The sequence below is a fragment of the Sander lucioperca genome, chromosome 4 (genome assembly GCF_008315115.2).
Source record: "Sander lucioperca isolate FBNREF2018 chromosome 4, SLUC_FBN_1.2, whole genome shotgun sequence".
Lineage (NCBI taxonomy): Eukaryota > Metazoa > Chordata > Actinopteri > Perciformes > Percidae > Sander > Sander lucioperca.
In genome coordinates this window covers 43,836,217-43,854,606 of record NC_050176.1, presented here as the reverse complement: position 1 = coordinate 43,854,606, position 18,390 = coordinate 43,836,217, and the positions used below count along the sequence as shown (strand labels likewise).

Here is an 18,390-nt window from a genome sequence, read left to right as displayed (position 1 = left end):
TTCACTCTCATTCTGGCAGCTCCTCTTGGTCAACTGGCAGACCATTTTGAGGGTGTGAAATTTGGCATGGGGGTTGTCATTGTCATTAAACAGGAAATAAATTACATTACAATCCAGTACATGAATTTAGCAGATGTTTTTGTCCAGAGTGACTTACATTTTCTTTCCACCTCATACACATAGACCTTACAGAATAATCTTGCTGGTCCTTTCTGGCTACTTCCCTTTCTTTTTTCTTAAGATTATATTTGGGGATTTTGACTTTTATTTGAGAGTTAATGAAGAAGGCAAACATGAAATGTGTAGAGAGAGAGAGGGGATATGTATTCATAAGGTCATATAGATTGTTTACATACCTATTACTGGCTCTTATTTGTTAACTGTACACATCCAAAAACAAAATAGTGGACTTTGCGGCAACAGGCCCAGATTTAGATTCTTGGCACATATAATAAATATAAACTACAGTGATTATGATCTGTGGCAACACCCAGTCCATTTTATTTGGCTGTAACTGGGAGAGTGTGTGTCATTGAGATGAGTCGTTTTTCATAGCTAGTGAAGATGATCCTGACGTCCCAAACAGTTGTAGGTGTGTTTGGAGCGTACTTACACTTAACCCATATGCTGCTCATACACTCACTCACGCACACACACACACACACAAACAAACAAACAAACAAACAAACAGAAGTCATACAACATGTCTCAACCCTCTCTGTTGTAGGAGTATGGAGTGCAACACACACACACACACACACACACACACACACACACACACACACACACACACACACACACACACACACACACACACACACTCACTAGCATAATTTGTCCAATGTTTTGTTCTGGCAGACTGCCCATTTTCAATATGCTAAGCACAAGGGATAAGAATGTGATCACTGCAGGAGATCCAGCTCTCTGTGCCAAGTCCTGTCACTCACTGCCATGCCCACTGCTTTGTTCTGCCTCACCACGTCCTTCTGATGTCAGTATTATTCAGAAAGGGTAGGTTTTGTACTGTGAGAGCAAAGTGTACATCAAAGCAACAGATCTGGGCCAGAATATATTTATGAACAGCTTCAAATATTTGAACTACTTTAACTGGGATTTAATTATCATGCCAGACGCTTATAAAGCACAAAAGCTTGAGTCCAACTTAATCCCAAAATAGACAGAAGTAAGGAAGGAATAGCATGTATTAAAGTTTTAAACTAGATCCAGTTTAACAAGAAAGTAAAATAGGTTAAGAGTCATTTAATGAGACGTTATTTTAGACCTCAGTTTAATGACCAGTGATCTCAAAGTTTTTTAAGTTAAACAATTAAACTAAATATTCATTCATAGTCATTCCTCATGACTCTGCCCAGAGCAGTAGCATATTAACATTTTTCTTTTCTTTGGTTTCCAGTTGGCCTTCGGTTAGTCCTTGGGTAAATATCCCCCCTCCAACCCCATCAAAAAAAAAAAACAAATATGGAAAAACAGTGTGACACCTTCTCTTCATTTTTGAATGTCCCTTTTAGAACACAACATATTGGCTAAATGAGAATCTGAATGATTTGCAATTACTTGAAGCGTGGAGGTTGTAGGTATAATTGATTAAATGTATTTGTTTGTATGTGCGGACATTTGCAAGTCTTTCTATGCTGCATTATGTCTGCAAAACCACTTCATTAATGCCACTTTGAGATAAAATATTAGCATTTTGCATTCTCATAGTGCAGCTTTCTCACATCAGAACATTTTCCTACTCTTGAATCTTGATGAGTTTTGACTGATTGATCCTTTAGTAAAACAGCAGAAATGTAAGACTTCCAGGGCAGTATAAGTGCCCTTTTGTGTGTGTGTGTGTGTGTGTGTGTGAGTGTGTGTGTGTGTGTGTGTGTGTGTGTGTGTGTGTGTGTGTGTGGTTGAAGTGTGAGGACACAACAGGACACGTCGTGACATTCATGCTTGTGTAATCGTGACAGGAAATGTTTTTTTAATGGTGAACAATCACTTGTAATGATCATCCAGGTCTGTGATTACTGTTATATTTCTACCATGTGCTTTTCTTAGAATATATAATTCCACATTACTAATACTAGCAACTTTACTTATCTGTCTTCTACATGATTGGATGATTTTCCAAAATTGCGTGTATGAACATAAATAATTAGATGAAATATAAATATAAATGTGATTCAGATAAAAAATATAAATGTGATTTAACAGTTTGTTTTAGAATTGTAGCTGTATAAAAGTAACCCACATTGGAAAAAAGTTGTAACTTGCAAACATTTGGAACTACATCTTGATAAATAAAAAAACAGTTTGCTTCATGAGGGATGTACTCATCGATTTATTGCAAGATTGTGGTTTTTATTAATGAATGGAGGTCCATAAATTGGGCTTAATGAATCTCGTGAGAGATGGAAATCAGACTTAGGTCAGACTTGTGTCGAGCAACACTATTTCACACTGCAGAAGCTGCATGAATGTGTTTCAGATTTGGAATCGAGGAAGGCTCTTTTTTTTTGCATAACGCACTGGCATAAAAATAACACAATACCTTCTTAGAGATTTTCCTCATTTGGATTACATTGTTTCCTATGTAAAAATGTAATCTTTGAACTGCACTCTCTTGCATTCTGATCTCTGATCTACCAAGTAACTTTATACTGTCTGGAAATGTCCTTGATGTTGTTATATGCATATCTACTGTAGGTTAATATTCTTTGCCTTTATCTTAAGCAAATTGGATATTACTGAGAAGTTCCACAGGTTGCCATGGTCACTTGAATTTGGAGAAGAATATTGTTCAAAGAAATGATGGAGTAACCAGTAACATGGCAACAACACCATGTAGCCGTCTGTTGGACAGAGGGAGCAGGTGTTGGGGTTTTGGGGTTTTATCCATTAGCCAACCCTTTGAACACACACACACACACACACACACACACACACACACACACACACACACACACACACACACACACACACATCTAAGACTCCTGCGGGGCTATCTCTGAGTAACCCTGGCCTAGCTCACTTCCTCTTGATGATGTAACTCATTAGCTGGCCCAGAAAGAGCTCACTATGATGGGTGATGTCACTCCCATTGAAAAAAAGTGATCACTCTCCTCTGAACTGAGAAATGCTGCCAGGCCACCATCATATACTGTAGGTTTATTTTAATTTAAATAATAGTATAGTTTGAAAGTATGCTTATTTGCTTTAAGAGAGTGGTATCAATCTTCTCAACTAACTCTCACCAAAAGAAAATGGATAAACATGTTTAACAAAATGTAGAACTATTCCTTTAATATAGCCTACCTGCAGAGTATCATTTTCCAAGTTCCTTTATTCATGTGATTATGGTACTACTGCTGCACTTATACTGTACTTCTGTTAAAAAAAAAAAAAAAACTGGTTCCGGCTTATTACAATGAGTCTTTGCAGCCTTTTTTCTGCTCGTTGGCTCTTCGTAGTTGTTTATTAAGTGCAACTTGTTTTAATGTCTCACAGTGCTGACGAGTTTGGGTCGTGAGCTTGTTTTGAGATTGTTTGGAGACAAGAGCTCCAGCTGTCAAGTCATGTTTCATCAGCTTGACTTTGTTTGGGATTCGTAATGCTTGTTTACTTAGAGAGAGAGAGAGAGAGAGAGAGAGAGAGAGAGAGAGAAAGCCCTTGTCTAACAGGATGAAATCTTTCACTGGAAAACCAATTACAGTCTCTTATATGTTCTCTTATTTTCCTCTCACATTTGTTTATTTTCAACGTCTCACCCTGGTGTGGTTTATCACTTGGATTCCTTTCATTTCACAGACATGGCTCTGTGTCATTAAGCCTTCCCTGAGTGAAAAGAAACAAATGATAATATATTTTTATTGGAGCCACTGGGCTGTAGAAAATAGCTTGATAAGCAGCGCAGTACAGGCTGACAATAGAAATTGACGGTAACCTGATTTTACCTTAGCTGAGTGTAAAATGGAATCAAATTGGGAATAGATGGGCAACAAGCACCACACCGATTCCTCCCAGTAGATCCTAATCACATCAGAGTCCTTGCTGTTGTGTCCCAATGTCATAAATATAGCAGCAACATGTTTTAAATTGACTTTGGCTCCACTCAACCTGGTGGATCCTGAAGCTCTGAAGTCTATGAGCACTTACGAGGGATCAATTTTCAAACTGCTTTCCACTTACACGAGACATTATCAGAGACATCACAAAACTGTTTATAGACGGATCCCGGCCTACACTACTATTTGAACAATTTTATTATCAGAAAAGTTGACTAAAGAAACACAGTGTTATTTTTTCTAAATTACAGTGTCCATCAGGGATCTGTTATATTTTGACATTAAGACTTACAAGTTGTACCTTCTTTCAGGTTTTTGCAGAGTCCTATTTTCTGTGTGGGATGCCAGCATTATTTGCAGAGGCTAAGGTTTAATTGTAAGATACATGGTTATTAGTGGACTCCAAACAAAGTGGCACATGGTTTTATTGTTTCATATCTATGATGTGGAGATGAATTGGTACATTGCATAATGCCCCTGAAAAAGACAAGTATCTTGGTTGTTTAAGTATTCAGTAACATACTTTGGTCTTTTGCAAATAAATCTGTCAATGGTTGATAGTTTAGTAGCAATTATTTAGGAAGCAAATATCAAAATGTTGTATTATAAAACAATGTGGGCAGTTACCATGAATGTAAACATTTAAGCGGAGTTCAGGCAGGGGTTCCCAAGACAAATCAGAGTAATCATTAAAGGAAAAGAAAGATTATTTTTCTTTCAGTTGCACAAAATTGTGTTTATGTTTTCAGACTTTTCAATGATGTTTGCCTTTTTTGTGTGAAATACAGGAAACTTTCACCTCTTCAGGCCAGTTAAAGCCTTCAAATAAAACAATATGTTAAGGAAAACTCACTTTCATGCCCACACTAAGACAACAACCACTGGGTTAAGACAACTTTGTTGGAGAAATGGTGAATAATATAGCCTTATGATGTCTGTCACACCCTGGATTTCATCTCAAATATCCAATCTGAAGTTTGGTTATTTTCGCATTAAGAATTTGAAAAATGACATGTTACTTCTTAAATACATTTATTCTGTAATAACAAGAGAAATCCATTTATGTTGAGTACAAGCAGACTTGGGGAGTGTTTCAGTCTACGGTTTGACCTTGAATGAATTTGATTTATACATGGCCCATCTATATGCTAAAAAACAACAAAGTGCTATATGAAGAAGCAAAAAAACAACAGCAGTGAAAATCACGAGGAGATGAAAATAGAAAACACATTCAAAATGAAATAGATAAGACAAAAAGTTTAGTCATTATGAAGGTTTTTTCATAGAATTCCCTGTTCTTCATTAAGTAACGTATCAGGCATGTCAGTGTAATTACATTTGTTTCCATCTTTAACTGAACTTTATTCAAATGCTAATTTATATTTCCCCACCAAACTTAATGATCCTATAAACAGTGACTGCATGATGTGTAAAACAAATCTAATCAGGCTAATGTATCTGCTCTCACCTTCTTTTCTTTTTCTCTCTTGCTTTTTCTTTTTTACCAGAAGGATCTACCTCTGCCACGGAAAAGTAACAGGTAAGGTCACATTTACACATTCAGTTTCTTTGTATGTATGTTGTTGAGATATTGTCTCTAATTTATGTGTGCACCCTTCCCTAAATTACAGATGAGTTAGTCTGCTGTTAGTTGTGCTACTATGAGTTTTTATTTTATTGTAAGCTTTGGTTTCCATGGATTTAATGACATTTTGTGGGCTTCATAGAGTTGTTTTCCAATGAGGGAAACTGTGGAAATGTGATTAATTCTCTGGAAAACTGAGACAATATCAACATATAGGGTTTTTCATATAGAAAATACTTTAGTGTGCTATGACTTAAAGTGCTCATATTATGCTCATATTTATGCTCAGGTTCATAATTGTATTTAGAGGTTATATCAGAATAGGTTTACATGGTTTAAATTAAAAAAAACACCATATATTTGTTGTACTGCACATTGCTGCAGCTCCTCTTTTCACCCTGTGTGTTGAGCTCTCTGTTTTAGCTACAGATGAGGCATCGCACTTCTGTTCCATCTTTGTTGGGAGTCGCACATGCTCAGTAGCTAGGTAAGCACTACAAGCTAGTCAGAAGCAGAGAATGAGGGAGTGCCATGCTAGCAGCTAGGCGAGCATTATAACGTGTGTTACAAAGTGACGCACGTTCGTCACGGAAGTAAAGGCTGGACTACAATAGAGCTGTTTGGAGCAGTTTGTGAACAGTGTTTTCTGTTGGAGATGGTAAGTCCTTTTGGGATGGACTTTGGGCTTTTTCACTTTGTAAACCTATTACATGCACAAAAAGTATAACATGATAAAGGAAAGGGGAAAAAGCCAAAAAGCATAATATGAGCACTTTAATATACCAGGATACATTTTTTTTTGTTGTTTTTGTTGTTCATATGTTTTCTGAGCTGAAAGACACAAACCAAACCAAAAATGAATAACATATTTTAGTGCTTGGAATCTTTCCAGCTTTGTAGAAGGAAGTGGTGTTGAAATGATGGTATTTTGCCTTCAGACTGCAGCATGTTCCAGCTCTACGTGAGCCCTTTCACTCTCAAAGCGTCGCTGTCGGCCCAATCTGTTGCACCAGTGAGCTGTGCAATGAAAGTTCAGTAGCAGGAGAGCCGTGCTTTGACCTCAATGCCCCGCATGGTTGTGGGAAGGCAGAGAGGTTGAGAAGGGAGGATAGAGCAGTAGTGTACATAATGTGTAACACAAATTAGTTAAGCCATCAAAATGTTGAGTTAAGATAGTAAATGACTGACGTGTTGCTTTATGAAATGTATGCTTTATCAAAGGTATCGTAATACTATAATCACATGTCCCTATGTACATTGAAATAATAGTTTCAATAATCAATCCTCTTGTTCATAATGGCCTCAAATAGATCCATTCTTTGAGTGATTTCAATGTAAGTGACGCGGGACAAACTTCACAGCCCTTGTACTGTGTGAAAATGACTTTTAAAGTTCAGTTGAAGTTAATTTGAGGCTCAGCAGTCTTTTCAGTACCGAATTTCCACTTTGTGCTTCTATCAACAGTGCTTGCTAGCTGAGATCCAGCAAAGGGACAGGTACACAAAGTTTTTTTCTACAAAGACTGTAATGTTGGTATGCACTTGATTTTTTTTAACACAGCTTGAGGACTAGATTTATTCTCCCATCGCTACCATTAAAATGGCTTTAAAAGGTGATCTCTTTGGTTCCAATATGACCACAAGAAACAACTACAGTGGAAAAAAAACTCTTTCAATGTACATTTGGCCATGTGAATATTGGGGAACAGACTTGAACCTAAAGATGTGAACCTATCCTTCTAAAGCATCAGATAGTGGTGAACATGTAGCTAATGAATCTCGCTGAACATTATTAGAGAAGAGTAGAAAATCCTTTTTTGTCTCACACATTTCTACCATCATTGGAGCTTTTGCTCATTTTGTGCATTACACTTCCCGAGGAGATAATTATTTCCGTCCGATGTCCATCGCAAAAGAACGTCCATTAATCAGCTTAGAAATTATAGAAAAAATATGCTCCTCATGTCTGCAGAACTTGGCTGAGAAACATCACGTTTGTAAGCTTTCTTCAGTATCAAAGTAATCAAGTGATAATTGTCTGTAAATTCATGGGTACATTGCAAACTGCAAATAGCTAAATCAGCATACTTTTACCATACTCTAAACAATATAGGCTAAAAGAAACAGGGCTCAAGTTGTAGCCCATTGTTTGAAAGTGTTGTAGATGAAAACATGGAAATTATAAGCAGAAATATGTATAGTATGAGAAAGAGACCCTCTCATTGCTCATTTTAGCTCTCATCATGCTCTTGAATGAAATGATTAATGGAAATTCCTTCACAATGTCAACATTAAAGCCAGATATTAACAGGCAGCTTCACAAAACATGATTGGCAGAAAAAGAGAGAGATACAGTTCCACAGAGATAGATTACATTTAGCGACTGCATTAGAAACCTCTGGAGTCTTTTTCTGTGCCATTTAGAAAAGAGTGGGATTTAATGATCCTGGGAGGTTTGACAAAACTGATTAAAGTATCTTAATTTGTGGTACAGGCCTGTAAAACTGTTACACTTATCAGTTATGGCAAGAAAAAGGTGAAATATGGAGCAAAAACTAATGTCTGTGTTTAATTCAACTGATGCTCTTGTTGTAGTGTATGAGTATGGAGTCTCTGTCCATGGTGCTGAAATAAAACTCACCACTCTTTCCTTCCCTTGCACGCTGTGTGTCACTCTTTTACTCAAAAATATGATTGAAGCATACAGATTGACATTAGTTTGTAGCGTTTGTCTCTAGCAGCGTTTCTTTTGCTACATCTTAATTACTGTTCGCTTTTTGACAATATCCTCTCTTTTACTGTGATAAACGGTGACTTTTTTCATCTCCTGGATTTGGAAAGCCGTAGCTGGCTGCTGCTGCTGCTGCTAAAAGCACTTCACAAATCAGGAAGAATTTGATCATTTTTTGACAATTTATGTCAGCTCAAAAGGCTGCCTTTGAACATGATGTGGAGTGTAATTTTCCACAAAATGCGTACACTTTGAGGTCATCATTTTGAGTGTTGAAATCCTTGATATTTCTCTGAAATTGCTGTAGTCCAAAGCCATACTTTTTTATCTGTCTACTTTCAGCTTGGCCACTTATGTTCTGTGTGCAGAATGAATGACGTAACTCTCTCATATGTCTGTTTATCATGTAAACTGTTATTGTTGCACTAAAGGTTCAGGCCGTTCAGGAAGTTTGTAAATGTGAAGCATGGATTTAATTCCCTTTTCCTTAATGTGTGTCTGTATCCATGTGTAATTACAATTTACTGCCTTACTCGGTTCGGGCCACATGCTTTTGTGTGTGTGTGTGTGTGTGTGTGTGTGTGTGTGTCAGTGATCTGGTGTGCAGCATGCATGTGTGTCCCTGACTGCTGTCATCGGGTGTGTTTTGTCCCTGACCTCCGACCTCCGTGTGGCGGGGTGGCAGATGTCACGCATGACATGAAGGAGACACTGGAGCTGGAGGCTCATGGTCAGCTCTCTCAGCTCCCTGTGGCCCCCCCTCTGTTGGATATTTCTGCACACATCCTCCTGTGGGTGGAGCTGGAGTCTTATACTATGGGTGTAATGACTGGGCATTCATTACAGAATGAGATTAAAGTAACCTGAAGGACAAACAGGAGGTTGCTAGAAATTGAAATCCGGAGAGGTTAAATACGGACGGAGACGGAGAAAAACTCTCCCGCATTACACACAAAAAAAACCACACCATGTCTTCTATATTATATCATGCTGCCCATCCCTGTCTGTGACCCCCCACTGTGTTTCAGTGATATCACCACCTCCCCCCCCCCCTCCCCCCATCTCTTCTCTCCCATGTATATTTTATCCATCCAGACTCCCACATTAGAGACAGCATCCATTATTGAATTACTCCCCTCAGCACTACCGTGCAACTGTCACCCCACGTCAGCTTTAACATTTGGTGGATTTGTTTCAAAGGGTTGGAAGGAGGGTGTACACACATGCACGCACACACACACACACACACACACACACACACACACACACACACACAGAAAAGACATCTCTCTTGGCTGGGCATTGCAGAGCAGCTCCTGTGTAGAAAAACTGAACGTGTCTCTTTGTGCATTTTAAAGAATGCTGACATAATTTTATATTTTCCTTGCTGTCAATAAACCCCATTGAAACCCCCAAACCAATGATGTGTTAATCCACCTGTCAATGCTTTCTTTTTTTTTTCCCTGTCTGTGGTACTACTGAAGATGTAAATCTTTACAAATGCATCACCAATATATAGTTTTATTTAAAAAAGGCTCAGTAATTTCCTAAAGCAGCTCGGCACTGTAGTTTTTAGCAAACACTACTTAAACAGGAGTGCATGTTTTGGGGTCTATTTTCAGCTGTGGATTAACACACATTTACAGCTCTAGTGAGTATTTAACAGTGTCTGTGTGATTGACTCAAAATAAACTACAGTGCCCATGCAAAAAGGGAACATTTAAACTAATGGAAAAGTGTGGGTAATTGATGTGTTTTTAAAGGATAAGCCTGATATTTAATATTTTCTTATTATCAAACAACTCCATGGAAACCGACAATAAATGTATTCTACTGACAAGTCTGTGTAGCTAAACTATAATATATCTTATTCATCTGTTCATTGTTGTCCAAACAAAAACACATAAACCAGTCATGCTGTTGCACCGGGTGACATGTTCCTTCATTACCATGAACATGGACACTGCAGTTTATTTTAAGTCGATCCTGCATACACCAGCCTCCTGCTGTAAATACTCACCAGAAAACCAAATCTACTGCTGAAAATAGTCCCAAACAAATGCACAATTTACTCCAGTTTAAGTAATGTATGCTCAAAAGATTTTGATGGGGCTTATTGACCATAACAAAAACAGAATTTTACCAGCCTTATATTTTAATGACCTGTTTTTTTATGTCAGTGCCAGCTGTAACACAGAATAACACACATGTGAAAACCAACTTGCAGTGCCCTTCCCTCCCTCTGTCTTCCTGTCTTGTCATTCATTCACATTATTCATTCTGGCTCCCTCATCTCTCCACCACGGATTGGCTTTCACGCTCTCTTTCTTGCATTCTTGCTATTTCTCTCTCTCTCATACCTGCATTGACCCCTTTCTCTCTCTCTCTCTCTCTCTCTCTCTCTCTCTCTCTCTCTCTCTCTCTCTCTCTCTCTCTCTCTCTCTCTGCCGCCCTCCCCCCTCGCAGTGTCGCTCTACACATCCTGGCTTGGCACGATACCCTTGAGAGCAGCCCCACAATCCTCTCTCCTTCTGAGAGGGATGCTCAGTAGCCTTTCCTCTCTCTCCGTTTCTTCTTCTACCCTCCTCTCTCTCTGTGCCTTTAATCCTCTTGTTTTCTCTGTCTGTGACATGGCTGACATTTCCAAATCTTTCTAATCATTTCCTTCTCTCTCTTGCATACACTCTTGCATGCATACTCACGTGTACAGAGTCACTGCGAGACATCAGTGAGTGTGTGTGTGTGTGTGTGTGTTTAACTGGCCAGAGGAGGCTGACATGCCGGCGTTGAGTGTAATCGCTGCCTCTTGACTGCCTCTGTTCGTGTGTGTGTTTATTTCTGTGTGTGTGTGTGTGTGTGAGGCTCAGCTGCTCTCATGATCATCTGCCAACACAGCCTCTGCTGCTAGCATCATGTTTCGACGCACAAAAAGGTAAACGGCAACAATCTGTCTCCGTACAGTCTTTGTGACCGATTTGGTGTCCTACTGTTGTTGGTGTGTGTGTATTCATTGAAAGAGGTTGTTGTGTTTTTCCATGATGTTTCCGTTGTCCCTGCCAGCTATCATGCTGTCTCACAGTTGTCTGCCTGCCTCCATTTAGCTCCAGCAATATGGTGTGTGGGCTTTTGTGTGTGTATATTTGATGTCTTTACATGCATGTATGTTTGTGATTTTTTGCATACAGCATGCTTTTATTGTGTGTATTTCAGCTTCTGAAGTACATGGAGGTTTGATAATGTGTTTGCCTATGTATGTGTGTGTGTTATAGCAGATCACAGACTTGCTGGATGTGTATTTATTTATATCCCTGTTGAGCTTTATTGTAGTGATACACATGTGCACAAGGACTTACCCTGCTTTAGATTATGGCTCACTCTTTTACACACACACACACACACACACACACACACACACACACACACACACGCACGCACGCGCGCGCACACACACACACACACACACACACACACACACACACACACACACACACACACACACACACACACACACACACACATACACACACAAAGGTATGTGTGCGCTAGGACAGTAGCCTGTGTGCCAGAGATAGCATTATGAAGTGAATGTATTATTATCAGTGTCCAGGGAGTGCTTGTGTAGCAGAGAGCCAACACTGGGCAGTGCTGGAGAGCTGCCTGCTTGGCACAAGTCCTTGCTCTTCTTCTTCCTTCCTCTTCACCTCTTTCTCTCTTTCCTTTATTTTCTGTCCCTAATGTCACATTTTCCTTGTTTCTGTTTTCCTCAGTCCTTCTGACTCAGTCCTCATTTCTGCCTCTTAAAGTCCTCCTCTCCTCTCCTCTCCTCTCCTCCCCTCTCCCTGATGTACAATCTGTACCGACCCTTTAGTCCCTCCTGCGGTGCTTCATTTTAGCTGTCTTCATCTCATCTGATCACAGGGGGATTAGTCTGAGTGCTCACCGTTGCTCCGACTGTGCAGGGAATGAACAGCAGGATATTCTGTACATGAACAAGAATAAACCCCCTCCTTAGTCTGACTGTCGGCCACCATGCAGAGTGTATGTGTTTGAGAGAGAACATGTAGGTTTAAGGAATGTTTGCTGTTGCTTTAAGAGCTTAGCATCTTTACAGTATGTATGTTTTTGTCACAAAATTGTTGTTCTTTCCTAATGTCGGTTTCATGTGTGTGAATCAGAAAGGTTGTTAGTGTTAGCTAGGTGGACCTAATAAACTGGCAACTGAGTGTAGAAGAAGATACGAAGGTCGCTTGTGTTGAGATAACATTTAACTCTGGCTTCTTTTGTTAAATGAAAAAGGAAAGTTTCCATTTTTCCATTATAAAAAGTATTATGTGTTGGTGTTAGTGTTGAAACTCTAGTATGGAAATTTTCAAACAATACCTAGCCCAATATCGGAACCCTCTCGGAATCTGTTTATAGAGATTATACCCAGCCCTAATTCTGAGTTATAAATATCACCAGATCATTTATCCCTGATATTGCTTTTATTCTCTTGTGTGTCTGTCTGTCTGTCTGTCTGTCTGTCTGTCTGCATTGTTTCATTAGTGCATGTGTGTGTTTTCTTGGCTGGTTGTGGCAATTAAGAGAGATAATGCTTTATGCCCACTCCCAAACAGATTGAGCTAAAGGAAGACGAAAAGAGTGAGTGAGAGAGAGAACATGAGGCACGAGAGACAGAAAAAGCAGCAAAGCTACAGGGAGAGGGCGGGGAGGGATGAAAGGCAGAGCATCGTGTAGTGTCTCAGCCTACATTTAAGAGTAGCCCAGTGGGGTTAACTGAGCCCATGATGATAAACTCTTTAGTTTGTTCGTCTACTTCCTTCCCTCTCACTTCAAGGTAAACTCTTTTGGTTTGTTGTTTTAAAGATCACCACAGGGAGACAAAGCTTTCAGGGACTGCAGGTGGTCTTAATGTTTCTGTCACTCACACACAGTATATACAGTATTATCCCACTCATACACATGTGTACATGATGCACAGTGCAAATTATCCCACTCATGAACAACACAGGCCATTTCATCCCACTCACACACAATACTTTTTGTCAATGTTCATTTTTCACAAAAGAAGAAAACTGTAATTCAGTAGAGTTATCATAAAAAAACATTTGATATATTTAGCCTACAGTATATGCTTTCTTCCCTTGACTCTCAGTATAACAGAATGTTGTTATTGCTGGTAACTATTATAATTACACTACATTAAATATATAATAGTTACAGTAGAAACTGAATTGCCCTTTGGGGATAAATAAAGCTATCTGTATTTGTACACAAATATTTTACCTTGTGCACATCTACCATCATTGTGACAGGTAATCCAGGCTATTTTAAGCTTGACTACAGCATACTGTACATTATGATGATGGCCCTGATAGCTCGGAAGTAGGCACCACAAGTATCTACTTTGGCAACAACAAATGAACCATGGTTACAATGAAGCACATACTTAGTGGTGTTATGGCTTTTAGAGGTGACTAAATGAAGGAGCTTTCGCAGATATTTTTGTCTGCATGTTGTTCATACATGAGGTTAAAAACAGCTTATCTACCTGCTTGCAGGTGCATAAAGCATGGATGTTCAGTGACATACAGTATATTTGTGCAGTTGTATTGCTTGGCTGGTATTTTTAATGAAGGAGCTGTACAGTGAAAGATGGTATAGAAAAGGAAATGTCCTTTCCATGCTCTACTCCTGTTGTTTGTACCATGGCAGCACCATCTGTTACTGGCTGGTGTTCAGGGTGGCCTTAACCAAAACACACACAGGCCGTTTGTGGTTTATCTTTGATATTGCAAAGACATGATAACACAACATCTCATACAGGCGTGCGTTGGAAGACAACATGGCAACATGAATTGCATATTAAATAATTTGGTCATTTTCCTGATAAATATAAATCTGCTTAGAGGTAATATTTAGGCTGTGCATTCAGGTTTATGTCCTTATTGGTAACACTTTAGGGTAAGGGTACATGAAGGCTTTGCCTAAGCCGTATAATTGCATATAGTTGCAGCCCTACTGGGTAGTGTCCTGTTGTGAAATTGTTGAAACAATGTTGTTACTGTATGACTCTGCAATCGGCAGCCAATACATGCTTGTTTCTTGTCTAATGTCATTAAAAGTGCAACAAACAAATTCTGACCTTCTGTCCAGGATGTTACCAAAGCATTTACTGTATGCAAACCACACAATAAAGAATAATGATCACAAAATGCCAAAGCTGTTCATTTACAGTACAGCTGTTCCTTGTTTAACACCATTAGTGTCATAGTTCAAAGTCTAGTTGTATTATACCAGGCATTATATTGAGTCAAGTATCCTACTGCCATCTCCATTCATACTTCCCTCTAAGAGATAGAAGCAGTGGCCTTGCGTTGTTGTTTATCCATATGCATTATTATCCATAATTAGATTAAATCATTTTGAATGTCTGTTAGAAATGCTGCGAGACTCCCCGCTCATGCAAATGAGTGCTGCTCACTGAAGGAAGTATTTTATCCTGTATGACGTGATGGCTACGGATCATTTTGCTGTGAATAAGGTCACAGTGGGAACTAAGTGAAATGTCATGATCGTGGTGATTCAGCGCTTCTCAGGTCTCAGTAACTGCAGAGAGCTGAGGTAGCAACAGCCGTGGTGGAGAGACTAATGCAGACAAACAGGAAACCAGCAGACGAGAGACTGATTGTGACACATGCAGAAAGATCCAGATAGGTCTTTGCACTGCCACAACTTCCTGCTGCATTACTCTGCCTGAGGATACACTTTTACACCTTTAGAGTACGTCTGACAACACCTCCGAGTGGAGACAAGTGATGTGACGAAAATAGACATCTGGATGTTTATTGTGTCCTATTGTGTTCTATTTATGTGCTGTGCCCCGACTGTGGTGTGTTTCAGACCAGTGTATCATTGGATACCACGGTATTGAATGCAATTTGTTGCAATGTAACTTGTTTTAAATGTTTACCTTTTTTTGTATATTCTCAAACATTTGTGAAAACCCCCCTCTAATTTGGAAGGAATGTCATTCTGTCACATTTCTATATCATCATCATATCAACCCTGGTTAACGTGTGTGTTTGAGCAGTGTAGAGATCTAAACCAGGTAATTAAAGAAAAGTTAAAAAAAATCCAATTCTTAGAAAAAGCTAATAGTTGGATCTTAATTAGAGATTTTTTTTTTTCTCAAAAAACGATCTAAAGGTCAAGAATGAACTTCCATTCTCAAATAGAAAAATATGATAGGCCTTAAAGGAATAGTTCAACATTTACCTTATTCACATTCTTGCTGAGAGTTAGATGAGAAGTTCAATACCATTTTCATGTCTGTCTGTTAAGTAGGAAACTAGAGCATGCAATAAGCTTAGCTTAGCATAAACACTGGAAGTAGGAGGAAACAGCTAGCCTGGCTCTGTCCAAAGGTCTACCTACTCCGTGAAGTCACTGTGCCATGCTGTTGTTTGTTTGTCAATAAATAGCTACAGCACGCACTGTAAGCACTCCTCCTAAAACTAGGATACAACATTTTATGTTTGCTTTAGATGTGCTGGCAGGCATTTTTATTTTTTAAACTTTAAACAGAGCCGCCTAGCTGTTTGCCCCTGCTTATAGTTGTTATGCTGAACTAGACTAAATAGATGTCAGAGGTCACCAGGCCCCAGATGTGAGATGACTTGTTGGGGTGTTTTTGATTTGATTTAGACAACAGCTTCAGGCCCTGACAGACCTCAGTGACAACTTTGTTATTTATCAGCCACTTACTCAATCCACTATAAAATCAGCTAGTTAGACACTAGTTCAGCCAGAATACCGTCTGACTGTCGTTCAGCATGTTTATTATCCACCCAATTGGTCGGTAATTTAGGCAGTCAGCTACTTTGTCTGCCAGCCAAGTTTTTAATAAATCACACAGCAAGCTTACTTACCAGCTCATTACATAATCAGTCATTGTACTTAGGAATCACATCAGAACACACTACTTTTTTATATTTATTGAACTAGCACCAACTCCTTAAACTGGATTTGCCCCTTAGTCACAGCATGAATTGCCAAAATTATTGTGATTTGCTGAAATAACTGGGTGACTCAGTCAGTAGTTTTTTGTGACCTCCTTTTTTTTTCATTTTCATTTTTTAACTACATTCTTTCTCTCTTGTACAACTGTGTGAAGCTATGGTTGTTACTTTGTTGTTTATCCTCTATTTCATGGGGAATAACAGCAAAAGCCTCTATGTATGTCTCTCTGTGCTACATTGCATAGCATGCCATGTCTATGTGCCAAGCCATGTGACTAACCCCTGCAGCAACCCCTAACACCAAGAGGGTCCTGTTGTATGTTTTCTTCTAGTTTCATCCTGTCGTCCCATCCTCTTTTCTTTTTTCACATCACCTGTTTGCTTTCATCTGCTGCATGTCAGCTTCACTCAATCACCCCCTCTTAATGCCTCATGCTTTATAAATCTGCCCATGTGGCTTGATTTGGCCACTTTCCCAAGTTTGGAATCCATCTAGATCCTGATGTATATTTTGGACTCTGGCAGTAAGAACAGTGGATGTTGCATAATAGGATGCACTACAGGGAAACTTTTTTAAAGGGGTAGCATTTTATCTTTTTCTCCCAGCATTTCTCCCAGTTGTAAACATGCACTCACCTTTAAGATGTCAAGAGAGAGAGAGAGAGAGAGAGAGAGAGAGAGAGAGATCACCTGACAGGATGTGAGCCTGGACAGATCGATGGTGTAACCATCAGAAGCGTCTGGTGTCCTCTGTGCTCTGTGAGTCAGCACTTAGAGCAGAAAATGACACTACTGACTGACTGACAGAACACGTGCATGCAAGTGCTCACTCACACCTGTCACAGGCTCTCATGTGCATGCAAATGGATAATCAGTAATGGTCCAACAATGCACGCACGCGCACACACACACACACACACACACACACACACACACACAACATAACACAACACATACACACATACAGAAGAACACACATGTTGTTGCCTGTGTCCATAACATCCTACACCAGACATTTAAATGTGCTCTCATGATGTGTTGTCAGGCCGTCAGTGTCTGCGCTTCATTCTGAATTGGCTCATTCCTTTAATTAATTTTGCACAATATGAAACCGTTTTGTTTAGATGGCTGCTGTGTTCTCATCAGTGACCATCCGTTATAATGAATGTGCTCAGCTTTAATATACAGCCGTCAGAGGCCTTTTTGTTTGTGGACGGAGCTTCACAGGAGGAGAGCAGCGCAGAGGAGTCCTCCCTCATGGAGAAGTAATTTTGGAAGTAATTACAAAGTGCCAAAGAAGCATAATGAAATTAAATACTGTTATTTATAATTGACAATAAAGATAATGGTTGGAAGAAAATCATGAGAAAGGATGATGTAAAAACAGTATAATGTAGAACAAGTACAACAGTTTTTTTGTTTTTACTGAGGATGATGTTTGACAGATTGTCATTTATTAATTATTAATTAATTAATTTCCAAAAAAAACTGAAAAATACAAAATATAAATAGATTTTAGTATAATTGCCATTTTTGAATTACAAGTCTTTTTTTAGGCTCCCTTCTTATTCAGTGTTTTTATTACTGGTCAAAGAACAGAATGCTGTGTTTCTTTATCACGTGCAGCATCCGCAGGTCGAGTTGTCATTATGTGAACAAGTATGCGAAATACAACTAAATGACAGTAGTATAATGGTGAACATTGTAAACTTTATACCAGCGTAAACAGCAGCGTGTTAGCATTGTCATTGTGCGCATGTTAGCATGCTGATGTTAGCATTTAGCAAAAAATAACAGCTGTGCCTGAGTACAGCATCACAGAGCAGCTAACATGTCATCCTATTATGCATTTTGCACTTTTGCTTCACTTCCTGTTGGTGAAGAAGGTCTTCTGGCCACCAACAGCAGCTGACAAATTTTAGAGAAAGTTTATTGCAGAGATATTGGTACATGGTGACATTGCTCAAAAGATGTCAGACAGGAA

General features: G+C 39.1%; 1 protein-coding gene across 3 annotated transcripts in view; it reads left to right on the top strand.

The window, feature by feature from the left end:
* Positions 1-18,390, top strand: part of mast1a (microtubule associated serine/threonine kinase 1a) — a 74,041-nt gene that overhangs the window by 5,735 nt on the left and 49,916 nt on the right. The window contains exon 2 of one of the 3 annotated variants that reach the window (XM_031285908.2): positions 5,582-5,610. In XM_031285908.2, coding sequence (XP_031141768.1) covers positions 5,582-5,610 — 29 coding nt within the window. Of the gene's footprint in view, positions 1-5,578; positions 5,611-10,854; positions 11,318-18,390 lie in introns of those variants that run through there. The other 2 variants (XM_031285907.2, XM_031285909.2) reach the window with 2 other exon arrangements.